Source organism: Gigantopelta aegis, chromosome 9 (assembly GCF_016097555.1).
Source record: "Gigantopelta aegis isolate Gae_Host chromosome 9, Gae_host_genome, whole genome shotgun sequence".
In the NCBI taxonomy this organism is placed as follows: Eukaryota; Metazoa; Mollusca; class Gastropoda; order Neomphalida; family Peltospiridae; genus Gigantopelta; species Gigantopelta aegis.
Genome location: NC_054707.1, coordinates 69,102,891 through 69,115,142, shown reverse-complemented (window position 1 = coordinate 69,115,142; position 12,252 = coordinate 69,102,891). Strand labels below are relative to the sequence as shown.

Below are 12,252 nucleotides of genomic sequence, written 5' to 3'. Positions count from 1 at the left end.
ACATGAGCTACCTAGTCTGGGGTGTTTACCTGGACGAAGCTCCAATCGGGTAAGAAGTGTGTTTTCACTACAAGAGAACATGAGCTACCTAGTCTGGGGTGTTTACCTGGACGAAGCTCCAATCGGGTAAGAAGTGTGTTTTCACTACAAGAGAACATGAGGTACCTAGTCTGGGGTGTTTACCTGGACGAAGCTCCAATCGGGTAAGAAGTGTGTTTTCACTACAAGAGAACATGAGGTACCTAGTCTGGGGTGTTTACCTGGACGAAGCTCCAATCGGGTAAGAAGTGTGTTTTCACTACAAGAGAACATGAGCTACCTAGTCTGGGGTGTTTACCTGGACGAAGCTCCAATCGGGTAAGAAGTGTGTTTTCACTACAAGAGAACATGAGTTACCTAGTCTGGGGTGTTTACCTGGACGAAGCTCCAATCGGGTAAGAAGTGTGTTTTCACTACAAGAGAACATGAGGTACCTAGTCTGGGGTGTTTACCTGGACGAAGCTCCAATCGGGTAAGAAGTGTGTTTTCACTACAAGAGAACATGAGGTACCTAGTCTGGGGTGTTTACCTGGACGAAGCTCCAATCGGGTAAGAAGTGTGTTTTCACTACAAGAGAACATGAGTTACCTAGTCTGGGGTGTTTACCTGGACGAAGCTCCAATCGGGTAAGAAGTGTGTTTTCACTACAAGAGAACATGAGTTACCTAGTCTGGGGTGTTTACCTGGACGAAGCTCCAATCGGGTAAGAAGTGTGTTTTCACTACAAGAGAACATGAGCTACCTAGTCTGGGGTGTTTACCTGGACGAAGCTCCAATCGGGTAAGAAGTGTGTTTTCACTACAAGAGAACATGAGCTACCTAGTCTGGGGTGTTTACCTGGACGAAGCTCCAATCGGGTAAGAAGTGTGTTTTCACTACAAGAGAACATGAGCTACCTAGTCTGGGGTGTTTACCTGGACGAAGCTCCAATCGGGTAAGAAGTGTGTTTTCACTACAAGAGAACATGAGCTACCTAGTCTGGGGTGTTTACCTGGACGAAGCTCCAATCGGGTAAGAAGTGTGTTTTCACTACAAGAGAACATGAGCTACCTAGTCTGGGGTGTTTACCTGGACGAAGCTCCAATCGGGTAAGAAGTGTGTTTTCACTACAAGAGAACATGAGCTACCTAGTCTGGGGTGTTTACCTGGACGAAGCTCCAATCGGGTAAGAAGTGTGTTTTCACTACGAGAGAACATGAGCTACCTAGTCTGGGGTGTTTACCTGGACGAAGCTCCAATCGGGTAAGAAGTGTGTTTTCACTACGAGAGAACATGAGGTACCTAGTCTGGGGTGTTTACCTGGACGAAGCTCCAATCGGGTAAGAAGTGTGTTTTCACTACGAGAGAACATGAGGTACCTAGTCTGGGGTGTTTACCTGGACGAAGCTCCAATCGGGTAAGAAGTGTGTTTTCACTACAAGAGAACATGAGGTACCTAGTCTGGGGTGTTTACCTGGACGAAGCTCCAATCGGGTAAGAAGTGTGTTTTCACTACCAGAGAACATGAGGTACCTAGTCTGGGGTGTTTACCTGGACGAAGCTCCAATCGGGTAAGAAGTGTGTTTTCACTACAAGAGAACATGAGCTACCTAGTCTGGGGTGTTTACCTGGACGAAGCTCCAATCGGGTAAGAAGTGTGTTTTCACTACAAGAGAACATGAGCTACCTAGTCTGGGGTGTTTACCTGGACGAAGCTCCAATCGGGTAAGAAGTGTGTTTTCACTACAAGAGAACATACAAGAGAACATGAGCTACCTAGTCTGGGGTGTTTACCTGGACGAAGCTCCAATCGGGTAAGAAGTGTGTTTTCACTACAAGAGAACATGAGCTACCTAGTCTGGGGTGTTTACCTGGACGAAGCTCCAATCGGGTAAGAAGTGTGTTTTCACTACAAGAGAACATGAGCTACCTAGTCTGGGGTGTTTACCTGGACGAAGCTCCAATCGGGTAAGAAGTGTGTTTTCACTACAAGAGAACATGAGCTACCTAGTCTGGGGTGTTTACCTGGACGAAGCTCCAATCGGGTAAGAAGTGTGTTTTCACTACAAGAGAACATGAGTTACCTAGTCTGGGGTGTTTACCTGGACGAAGCTCCAATCGGGTAAGAAGTGTGTTTTCACTACAAGAGAACATGAGGTACCTAGTCTGGGGTGTTTACCTGGACGAAGCTCCAATCGGGTAAGAAGTGTGTTTTCACTACAAGAGAACATGAGCTACCTAGTCTGTGGTGTTTACCTGGACGAAGCTCCAATCGGGTAAGAAGTGTGTTTTCACTACAAGAGAACATGTGTTGTGGCTGGACGTAACCCGGTGGTAAAGCGCTCGTTTGATGTTTGGATTTGATATCCGTCGGCGGACCCATTGGGCTATTTCTAGTTCCAGCCAGTTCACCACGACTGGCATATCAAAGTCTGTAGTATGTGCTATCCTGTCTGAGGGATGGTGCATATAAGAGATCCCTTGCTACTAATGAAACAAAATGTAGCGGGTTTGCTCTCTAAGACTATATGTCAAAATTACCTGTTTGACATCTACTAGTGGATGATTGATAAATCAATGTGCTCTAGTGGTGTCGTTAAACACAACAAACTTTTATTTCTTGTGCTGGAGTGTCGTTAAACATATATTCATTGTTAATCCCTTACCGGTGTAAGAAATGTAGCTTGAAAACAAAAGTGGCTCGGATCGACATTTTCGGTTTTTGGAGTGGATGAGGTTTTTAAAAAAGAGGTTTGTTTTGTTGCGGAAGTGACTATTTTGACGGGCCGACCATGGACAATCGATCTTACACCTTAACTACAAAGTGTAAGGGGGAAAACGTCACTGCTGATACGTAAACCACTAGTGTTGCTACATTTATTTGAAAAACATAAACACACAACCCCTAAAAAAACAAAAAACAAAAAACAAAACAAAACAAAAAACAACAACAACAACAAATAAAAACAAACAAACAAACAAACCACCCATAACAACAACAACTAAACAAATCAAAACAAAAACAAAACAAAACAAGTCAAAACAAAACAAAAACAAATCAAAACCAACAAAAACAAAAACAAAACGAATCTAAACAAACAAAAACAGAAAACAACAAAACAAAACAAAACAAAACAAAACAACCAATCACATAATACGCACAGATCGTGAATCAGTTGCACAGACTGATAACCGTCCAATAGGTAAAACTATGGCTGTCGTTCAACCTATTGCACCCGAGGGGGACCCTTTATCATTGCCCGTATCGTCGACTCCACACTCGCACAAACTATTCTATAGGATCCGCTACATTTGAATTTCGCCCCAAGTTGTGTACTGATATCAGAGTTGTAAGTAGCTAGAAGCTACAAGTTAGGCGAGATGCGATCGCATTTTGATAACAATGGATATTAGCTTATACGAGTACTGGTATATTACTTACGTGTACATACAGTTACAAGTGTTTTAAAAATAGAGGTATTTCACCCTCATAAAAAGATGGCTGATTTTTTTTTTTTACAAACACAATGATCATTATGTGTTATATAAAATGTTTAAAGTGCGTAACATAATCCATAACATACATGAATATTACAAATCTTTCCTTAGCATATTCAATACGGTATTTCGGCTCTAGACTGGTTCCAAAAGAAACAATAATTGAGGGTATGCCAGCAGACGATAACTGGGATTGACCACGATATATGGTTCGAACGTCGGTCTAAAACCTTTCGACAGCTTTCATAAATAAATACACAGAAGTCTGAATGCTCACACGGATGGATATTACACTATTTTAAGCAAAGAACTTAAACTATTTTACAGATATGCTTGCTGAAGTATCTTTAATTAGAGAACAAACAACGCTCACCTCTGCGGAACCGCTGTAAACATTTGTATTGGTAGAAGGGGCAGTGACCAGAGTTTAATATCATAGAGGGTACTAGACGAGCTACTATATATATTAAGCTTATGTCCCGAACAACTTAACGTTGTCGAGAACTTTACAGAATGACAAATGAAACTTATTTCACGAGGGACTTGCACTTGATAATACGAATTTGATATTCTATTTATTACTCCCAGCCTGGATGCGTTTATTATTATATTTTTTTTTTTAAATTGCCCTGGTTATGAGTTCCCGCTGGGGTAATAAAATGCTGTATTATTCCAACTTAATTATCACACATAAGAATCACCTTTTCTCTATGGCAGCAACAATGTTTCCTTGAGGGAGAAAGGAGAAGTCATTATAATATGTATCCATAGTCATATCCTCTTATATATATAAAAAGGAAGGAAATATTTTATTTAACAACGCACTCAGCACATTTTATTTACGGTTATATGGCGTCAGACATATAGTTAAGGACCACACAGATATTGAGGGAGGAAACCCGCTGTCGCCACTTCATGCCCTACTCTTTTCGATTAGTAGCAAGGGATCTTTTATATGCATCATCCCACAGACAGGGTAGTACACACCACGGCCTTTGATATACCAGTAGTGGTGTACTGGCTGGAACGAAAAATAGTCCAATGGGCCTATGGTATTTTTTATTATTATTTTTTTTTTTTTGGGGGTTGGGTTTTTTTTTTGGTCGTTGGGGGTTTTTGTTTGTTTTGGGGTTTTTTTTGTTTGTTTTTTTGTGTTTTTTTGTGGGGGGGGGGGGGGGGGATGTAGTGGCGAGACGTGGCCCAGTGGTAAAGTGCTCGTTTGGTGCATGGCCGGTTTAGGATCGATTCCCGTCAGCGGGCCCATTGGGCTATTTCTCGCTCCAAACAGTGCACCACGACTGGTACACCAAAAGTCGTGGTATGTGCTATTCTGTCTATGGGATGGTGCATATAAAAGATCCCTTGCTGTTAATCGAAAAGAGTAGCCCATGACGTGTCGACAGCGGGTTTTCTCCCTAAATATCTGTGTAGTCTTTAACCATATGTCCGACGCCATATAACCGTAAATAAAATATGTTGAGTGCGTCGTTAAATAAAACATTTCCTTCTTTTTTGGATTTATACGACACCTCCATAGCAAATTGATTAATAATCATCGGCTACTGGACGTCAAACGATAAATCTGACATGTAGTCTTCAGATGAAATCCACTATCTTTTTCGTTTCGTGGCAAAGGATTTTGTTTATAATATTATACACTTTCATGCAGATAGACACCTACCAGGGCCTTTGATACACCAGTTCTGTGTCATTGGTTAGGACGGGAATATAAAAGACAGAGCATGGATTTGAAGTGTACCCATTTCGGACTGCAATAAGTAAAGAAAATGAATATTTGTATAAAACACCCGCAGCATATTTTAAGCTATAGCCATTTTGGTTTAGGCCAAATATCGAAATAAACATAATTATTACGTTTATTTTTACATTTGGCCTAGATAGTTAGAAAAAGAAACCTGTCCCAAATTCAGCCAGCACACGTTTCGCTAACGATCGCGAACTATTTGATTGGTTCGCGAAGTGGTAGTTTGGTTTACTGTGCAGCGTAAAAATCAGTCTAGTGAACGTTAGCGAGAAGCGGTTGACTGAACTTACGCATGCAGCACGCAGGCTAATGTTACTCGATAAATCATTATTTATATTTATTCACTCACCCAAATTTTAAAAATTATTTTCATTTGTTCCGCCGACAAATACAACCCTTTTTCTTTAAATGTGCGTTCTTCTATATGGAAATTCAAAAGAACCCCTTAGATATTGTTGTCTAGATACGGACCACCTGGGGCTTTAACTCGAAGCAGTCGTAAATATTTTGGTGTTACATGTTCGTCACGACATCACTTCGACAGTCGTGGGGAAAGTTTAGTAGTATAACCCGAAATACACGTAGCTTTGGCGTAAAGCATACGTTAAGCTAGAAAAACACAACTGTAACTCAACAGTCTAAAACACTTACGACAAGGGGATTCCCCTGCTGGCATCAATGATACCCACTGAAAATGTCTGTAGCGTTTACTGACAACAAATGGGTGGGTGTAGTTCAGTGGTAGAGTGCTCACTTGATGTTCGATGGGTGAATGCAGAATCAATCGCCATCGGTGTACTTGTCTTTTTTCCTATTCAATTTGTGTCCCATGACTGATATTTCGAAGACTTTTTGAAAGGCAGCAGCGACCCAGTGCCCCCTCTCCTACCCCCCCCCCCCCCATCGCGTCCATAAGTGTCGAAATAACCATGTTATATATCACATAGTAATTTAACAAATATGCTGAAGTGTTGTTAAGTAAATTACAAATCATCTTTTAACATTGCACACACTTCAGTAATGATTGGGCTATATAATGATATAGGGTTTTGTTTAAAAGGTTTAACCCCAGAAACAAGTTTGGTAGTGTCAGGGTTAGAGGGCCTGATATCACTACCTTACAGTCATGTTATAGGTTATAGGTTCGCCTTTTTAATCACACAAACTAATGTTACGTCCATGCTACGACTGGTCTGGGATACAACTGAAAAATTTCGTAAATCTGGAAATTTACGCCTGTCCTAGATAAGGACTAAAATTGCGAGTGGTTCGTGTTACACACCTAACCTTTTAGTATTGCTCTCCGACTACCGTAAGTTTAGTAGGCCCTTCCGACTGCTTCGAGTTACAAGCCCCTAGAAAACTAGCAACGCTTCACGAAATATGCTCTGAAAACATCGGCTACTCCATTTGTCCTCTGGCAATAGTCTAGCCTACTTATTAGCAGGGCAGGAGCGGATCCAATGAGAGGGTGTTGGGAGTGCGCACCTCCAGAAATTAGAAGTGATAAAAAAAAAAAAAAAAAGTTTAGTAAATGAATATAATGTATTTATTCGTTTTTAGATGGAAACATAACATTGGGCAGTTTGATATTTCTGTGGAAGATTAATAACTATTTTTTAAAGGCGTACAACCTATTTCCAGCCTTAGAAAAGGACATTAAGTTTATTTAACATACAAAATTGCAACACATTTGGATAATGTTATAAGAGAGAGAGAAGCAAAAATATGTGATGTTTAAACTGGGAAATATCGTCTAAAAATAACTAGAGCTCGTCTCGATAACGACTATTTCTCAAACGTTCAAAAATGGCTTTAATAGTGAAAAATGGTTCGTAGTGTTTAAAAAGTAGGGTCTGTCACTTTAATAGCATTATATTATAGCTTTAGTAGTGCTGGTACATGCTACTGTATTTTTTAATACTAGAGGTATTCTCTTTTAAATCTTGCACCCAGTCCCTCCTTAAAAACATATTGCATCCGCCCCTGCAGGATAGAAGCAGATACCCCACCCTGTATATAAAATATAGCTGCATTTATTAAAAAAATCTATAAATCAATTCAATCGATTTGTTCTTTTTTAAACTACACCACACATTCGTGATTACAATCGCTTGTAACAGCCCGGAGGTTTACCTACAACTTAAGTATGATGTCACATAATGGCGGGCCTCGGGCACTATGACATTTGGAGAGTGCTCAATGTAATGTCTACATTTTACACGAAAGGCCAACAATGAGGGTCGTGAGACTTCATAGGATAAAGGTAAAAACTGTGTTGTTTGCCGTCTTCTTTTGTACGGGATTATGTTTCGTATACAACAGCTGGTCTTTAGTAAGTGGCTTTGAGTCGTCAGGGAGTCTGTCGGACAGTCATTTGACTTTACGATTCAAGAGATTTGCTGAATATCGGCGAACGGAGAAGCAAAGAACGGGTCCCGGCGAACATGGTGAGCCAGTTCATTTGGAGGGTGAGGAAAAAGAAAAGGCCATGCGTCTCATGTCAGTTGAAGCCTTCAACAGGATCGCCAGTGACAAGATATCTTTAGAACGAGCGGTACGAGATATGCGCGACCCGAGGTCAGTACAGTAGGAGTTTCCGTGTTTGTTATTTTTAAGGATATAGTACAGGCGTATCGAGTTTTCACCGTCCTGATTTAAAACAAAATTATGGGGTATATTCAATACATAGTGCAACGAATTTCCCTGCCACTCCAGTGGCGGATCCAATGTCAAACTAAACAGGGGTGATAACGAAGTTGTGATGCTGGCGGATGACGAAGGGTGGGTGGTAGTAATTTAAAGATAAATAAATAAAAATCCCAGGTAGGGGCTGGTGGTTTTCTAGGGAGGGGGTGTAACGCTTAAGAAGGGCACCCACAGTATTCTGAAGTACATGTTTTATCTAACTGGTAATCTATCACAGAAATATCAAGCTGACCAAATTTAAACACGTTCCCCAGTGGCGGATCTAAGGGGGGCCGGGGCCCTCCTAAATTTTTTAACAGTTATGCTTTTATTGTATTTTTTGGAACGTTTATAGCTTTCGGCCACATGTTATTGCCTCCCTTCCCCCGAAATAGATTTTCTGGATCCGCCACTGTTCCCAACTAAAAACAATCAAGTGCATTATGTTTATCATCTATAAACTGGATTTTTTTTTTTTTTTTTGGGGGGGGGGGGGCACATCGAATTTTGGAGGAGGCGGTCACACTCTCGAATGGAGTTCTTGCTATTAAATTAATTAAACTCAAATGAACTGAACTAATTAACCTAACAATAATGCTTTGTACGGTCTAATTAATATGCTGTAGCGTAATCGTGTGTGTGTGTGTGTGGGGGGGGGGGCATGACCAACCTCAGTCACACACACACACACACACACACACACACGCACACACATTCATACGGCGAGAGAGAGAGAGAGAGAGAGAGAGAGAGAGAGAGAGAGAGAGAGAGAGAGAGAGAGAGAGAGAGAGAGAGAGAGAGATAATGTCGGTGGACCCTCTGTATAAAATCTTGGCTACCTCAACGAACGGTTCTGATAAATTAACAAACAACTAAACAAAGACACACCTACCTTTATTTACATTATACTACTATCCATTCAAAACTTGTAGAAAACATTGCAACTGAACATCGCAGTAGTTCCAGGTCGTCATAATTATGTTTTCGTTTGACGGCCTCAGTGTAATGAAATAGTTTAGATCCATGCACATTTTATATTTACACACATTCAAACTAAATATGCTTATAGATTTCAAACAGCGATTCTGTTCGCACGTTTTTGAGGTTAAATAAATTTCAGAAGAATACACATGTTATCGCTTTGACAATAAGCATATTAAAATGCTAAAGCATTGTTAACGTCACGTCAGAGTAATATTGACGTTTACATGGTAACATGTTCGGCCATTTTCGTAACTTAACGGCGACAGCGGCTTTCCTCTCTCAATATCTGGTGGTCCTTAACCATATGTCCGACGCCATATAACCGTAAATAAAATGTGTTGAGTGCGTCGTTAATTAAAACAATTCCTTCCTACGATAATACTAAATGTTGGCTATTAATACTCTTTATAAGTCACCGACAAAAATGTATTCTTGTCCATTTAAAAATCGATAAGCATGCTGCTTTTTAATGGTTTTCGTCTACATGTGTGAGTGTCTTTGACTATTGGAATGTACAAAAAAAAAAAAAAAAAAAAAGAGTAGATTTAATACACTTTTAATGGGATTCCTAATTTGGGTGCTTGATCATATTGCTGAGCCAAGAATAATATAATCAAAATAGTTTGGTTTACAGCAGGCTTCTAACCTCTAATTGTTTTCCAAAGGTAGGGTTACGGGACCCGTGTGACCTAACCGCGCCTGCACTCGGTGACACAAACAAGTTCAATAGAGGGGCAGTAGAAAATAAGAATTCTTCAAACGCCATACTATGACCAACTCTTATTAATTCGCAGCCGCGGATTGGGAGAGGTAATACGGAGAGAGTGCATACCCACTTAAATTTCGACGTGCCCAGAAATATCTCACGTTAACAACCGATTACAATATACATTTTTAATAAGGGAGCCGTTTTAAAATGTTGCACCCACTTCCTAGTAAAAATCCTGAATCCGTCCCTGATTTGCCGTTCCGTGTTATGGTTGAACTATATTTAGTTTTCCTATTCAAATGTAATAATACAAGTATTAACAATAGGCTACTATTTAGAAACAGTTATTATTTATTTATTTATTTATGTATTTATTTATTGTTAGCATCTGTATGAATCAGAAAGTATGTTGGACAAATAGTGAATGTTATTATCATTTATTACTGTCACAAACTAGAGTAACCACAAATGATAGCTAAACAATTTAACATTTATTCATAAACAACACACACACACACACACACACACACACACACACACACATATACACACACACACACACACCGGTCATCCGCGAACACCCATTTCCACACAAATGCCCATTCCATGCTACTGATTCAAGGTAGGAAGGTGTCAAAAGGTGTATGTGTGGGGAGCTGGGAGGGGGGGCTCCCCTGGGAGGGGGGGGCACACATACATATACATGTATAGATATATAAAAACCGTTGCTGCTGCCACACACACCCCACACACGCACCTCTTCCTACGCCAGTGCTGCACAAATCATTCAAAAGTTCAATGTAAACCGTTTGCGCAAAGAATGTCACGTTTAAGGAAAAACAAACAACCTAATCATAAAATTTCCGTCAGTGCACCGTTCAAAACAATAAAGTTATTTGAGTTTATATAAAAACCCAGGCCACTACACAAATCCAACACAACTACACTCCGTCTTCACTCATGCCTGACTCATGCGTAGGAAACACACACACACACACACACACATTTGACACACGGTTGACCACTGGTTTCCAGTCCAGGTAGCTATTACACAGGTTGTCCATAAGGTCGGCTAACCATGAATAAAAATGTCGCCACCAGCATCAGCTGTTGTCCGGAACCATAACTTCTTTGGTATCACCCACAGATACATTCATGTTAATGTGAACTTTTCGCCGAGTGAGAAATCCATTCCACTGCCCACAGTCACTAAAATCACATATTTCAATACACATAATTATTGTGGATCTATACATTACCTGCACTGCAGCACTCCACATTCCTGTACTCGGTAATAACAATGTGAAACATTTTGTCTACACAAATCAATTATATACGTACTTTTGACCTTCTTACTAAAGTACTTAGTCAATTCCACAAATATTTGGCCAATACAAAATACATACCTGAATTTGTTTTTCGCTCCAATTTGTGCGCCACAACTGGCCGTGGTGTGTGTTTTCCTGTTTGTGGGAAAGTGCATATAAAATATCCCTTACTGCATTAGAAAAAAAATGTAGCGGGTTTCCTCTGATGACTACGTGTCAGAATTACCAAATGTTTGACATCCAATAGCCGATGATTAATTAATTAATTAATGTACTCCAGTGGTGTCGTTAAACAAAACACACTATTTCTTTCTCTCTCTTTTTTAATTTTTATTTTTTGTTTTGCTAATCGAAAAGAGTAGCCCATGAAGTGGCGACAGCGGGTTTCCTCTCTCCATATCTGTGTGGTCCTTAGCCAATCTAATTAAAATTAGCTCCACTATTACATGTGGATCTAACACCAGCCAGTTGGGGCTCATGTCCACCAATCAAAACCTTACTTGCAGAATCCTGCCAGTGATTTAAAAATAATTTGAAAACATTCCGAATTATCCTGAGGGTATACGACATGTTTCGTGTGAATTACGAATGCCTTATTTAGACCAGTAGAACTAATTTTAATCGGATTGCTAACAACACTGCGTAGTCCCCAATGTCCAGGTAACATTTCGTCTGTAAATAATAATTTAAATATTGACCAATCACACTTCGCCTTTTATAACGTTATTTGGGAGCATACAAATTCTAAAAATATCGGGCGAGTCTATTTTAGTGGCCGCAAGTACAGCGAAACATACCAATACGTGATGGGTTATCAGTCTTCAATTTTACATTAAACATTATTTATTTATTTATTAAAAAAACAAAAAAAAAAACAGTCTTCAGTTTTACATTACAAATTATTTATTTTATAAAATAAAACATGTTTTAAGGCATTCGTAATTCATACGAAACATGTATACCCTCAGGATAATTCGGAATGTTTTCAAATTATTTTTAAATCACTGGCAGGATTCTGCAAGTAAGGTTTTGATTGGTGGACATGAGCTCCAGCTGGCTGGTGTTAGATCCACATGTAATAGTGGAGCTAATTTTAATTAGATTGGTCCTTAACCATATGTCTTACGCCATATAACCGTAAATAAAATGTGTTGAGTGCGCCGTTAAAGTTACATTCTCTGGTTACCATATTATAACATCATGTACAAATGTGAAATACAAGCTCAAATGCACTTTTAAAAAAGTCGTGTGTGTTCGCTATG

At 39.8% G+C, this 12,252-nt stretch overlaps 1 protein-coding gene across 3 annotated transcripts in view; it reads left to right on the top strand.

Annotated features, from left to right (window-relative positions):
- Positions 1-7,040: 7,040 nt before the first annotated feature.
- Positions 7,041-12,252, top strand: part of LOC121380807 (probable N-acetylgalactosaminyltransferase 9) — a 34,604-nt gene continuing 29,392 nt past the window's right edge. Inside the window, exon 1 of one of the 3 annotated variants that reach the window (XM_041509786.1) lies at positions 7,041-7,861. In XM_041509786.1, coding sequence (XP_041365720.1) covers positions 7,518-7,861 — 344 coding nt within the window. In that variant the 5' untranslated portion in view covers positions 7,041-7,517. The remainder of the gene's footprint in view (positions 7,862-12,252) is intronic. The other 2 variants (XR_005959007.1, XM_041509785.1) reach the window with 2 other exon arrangements.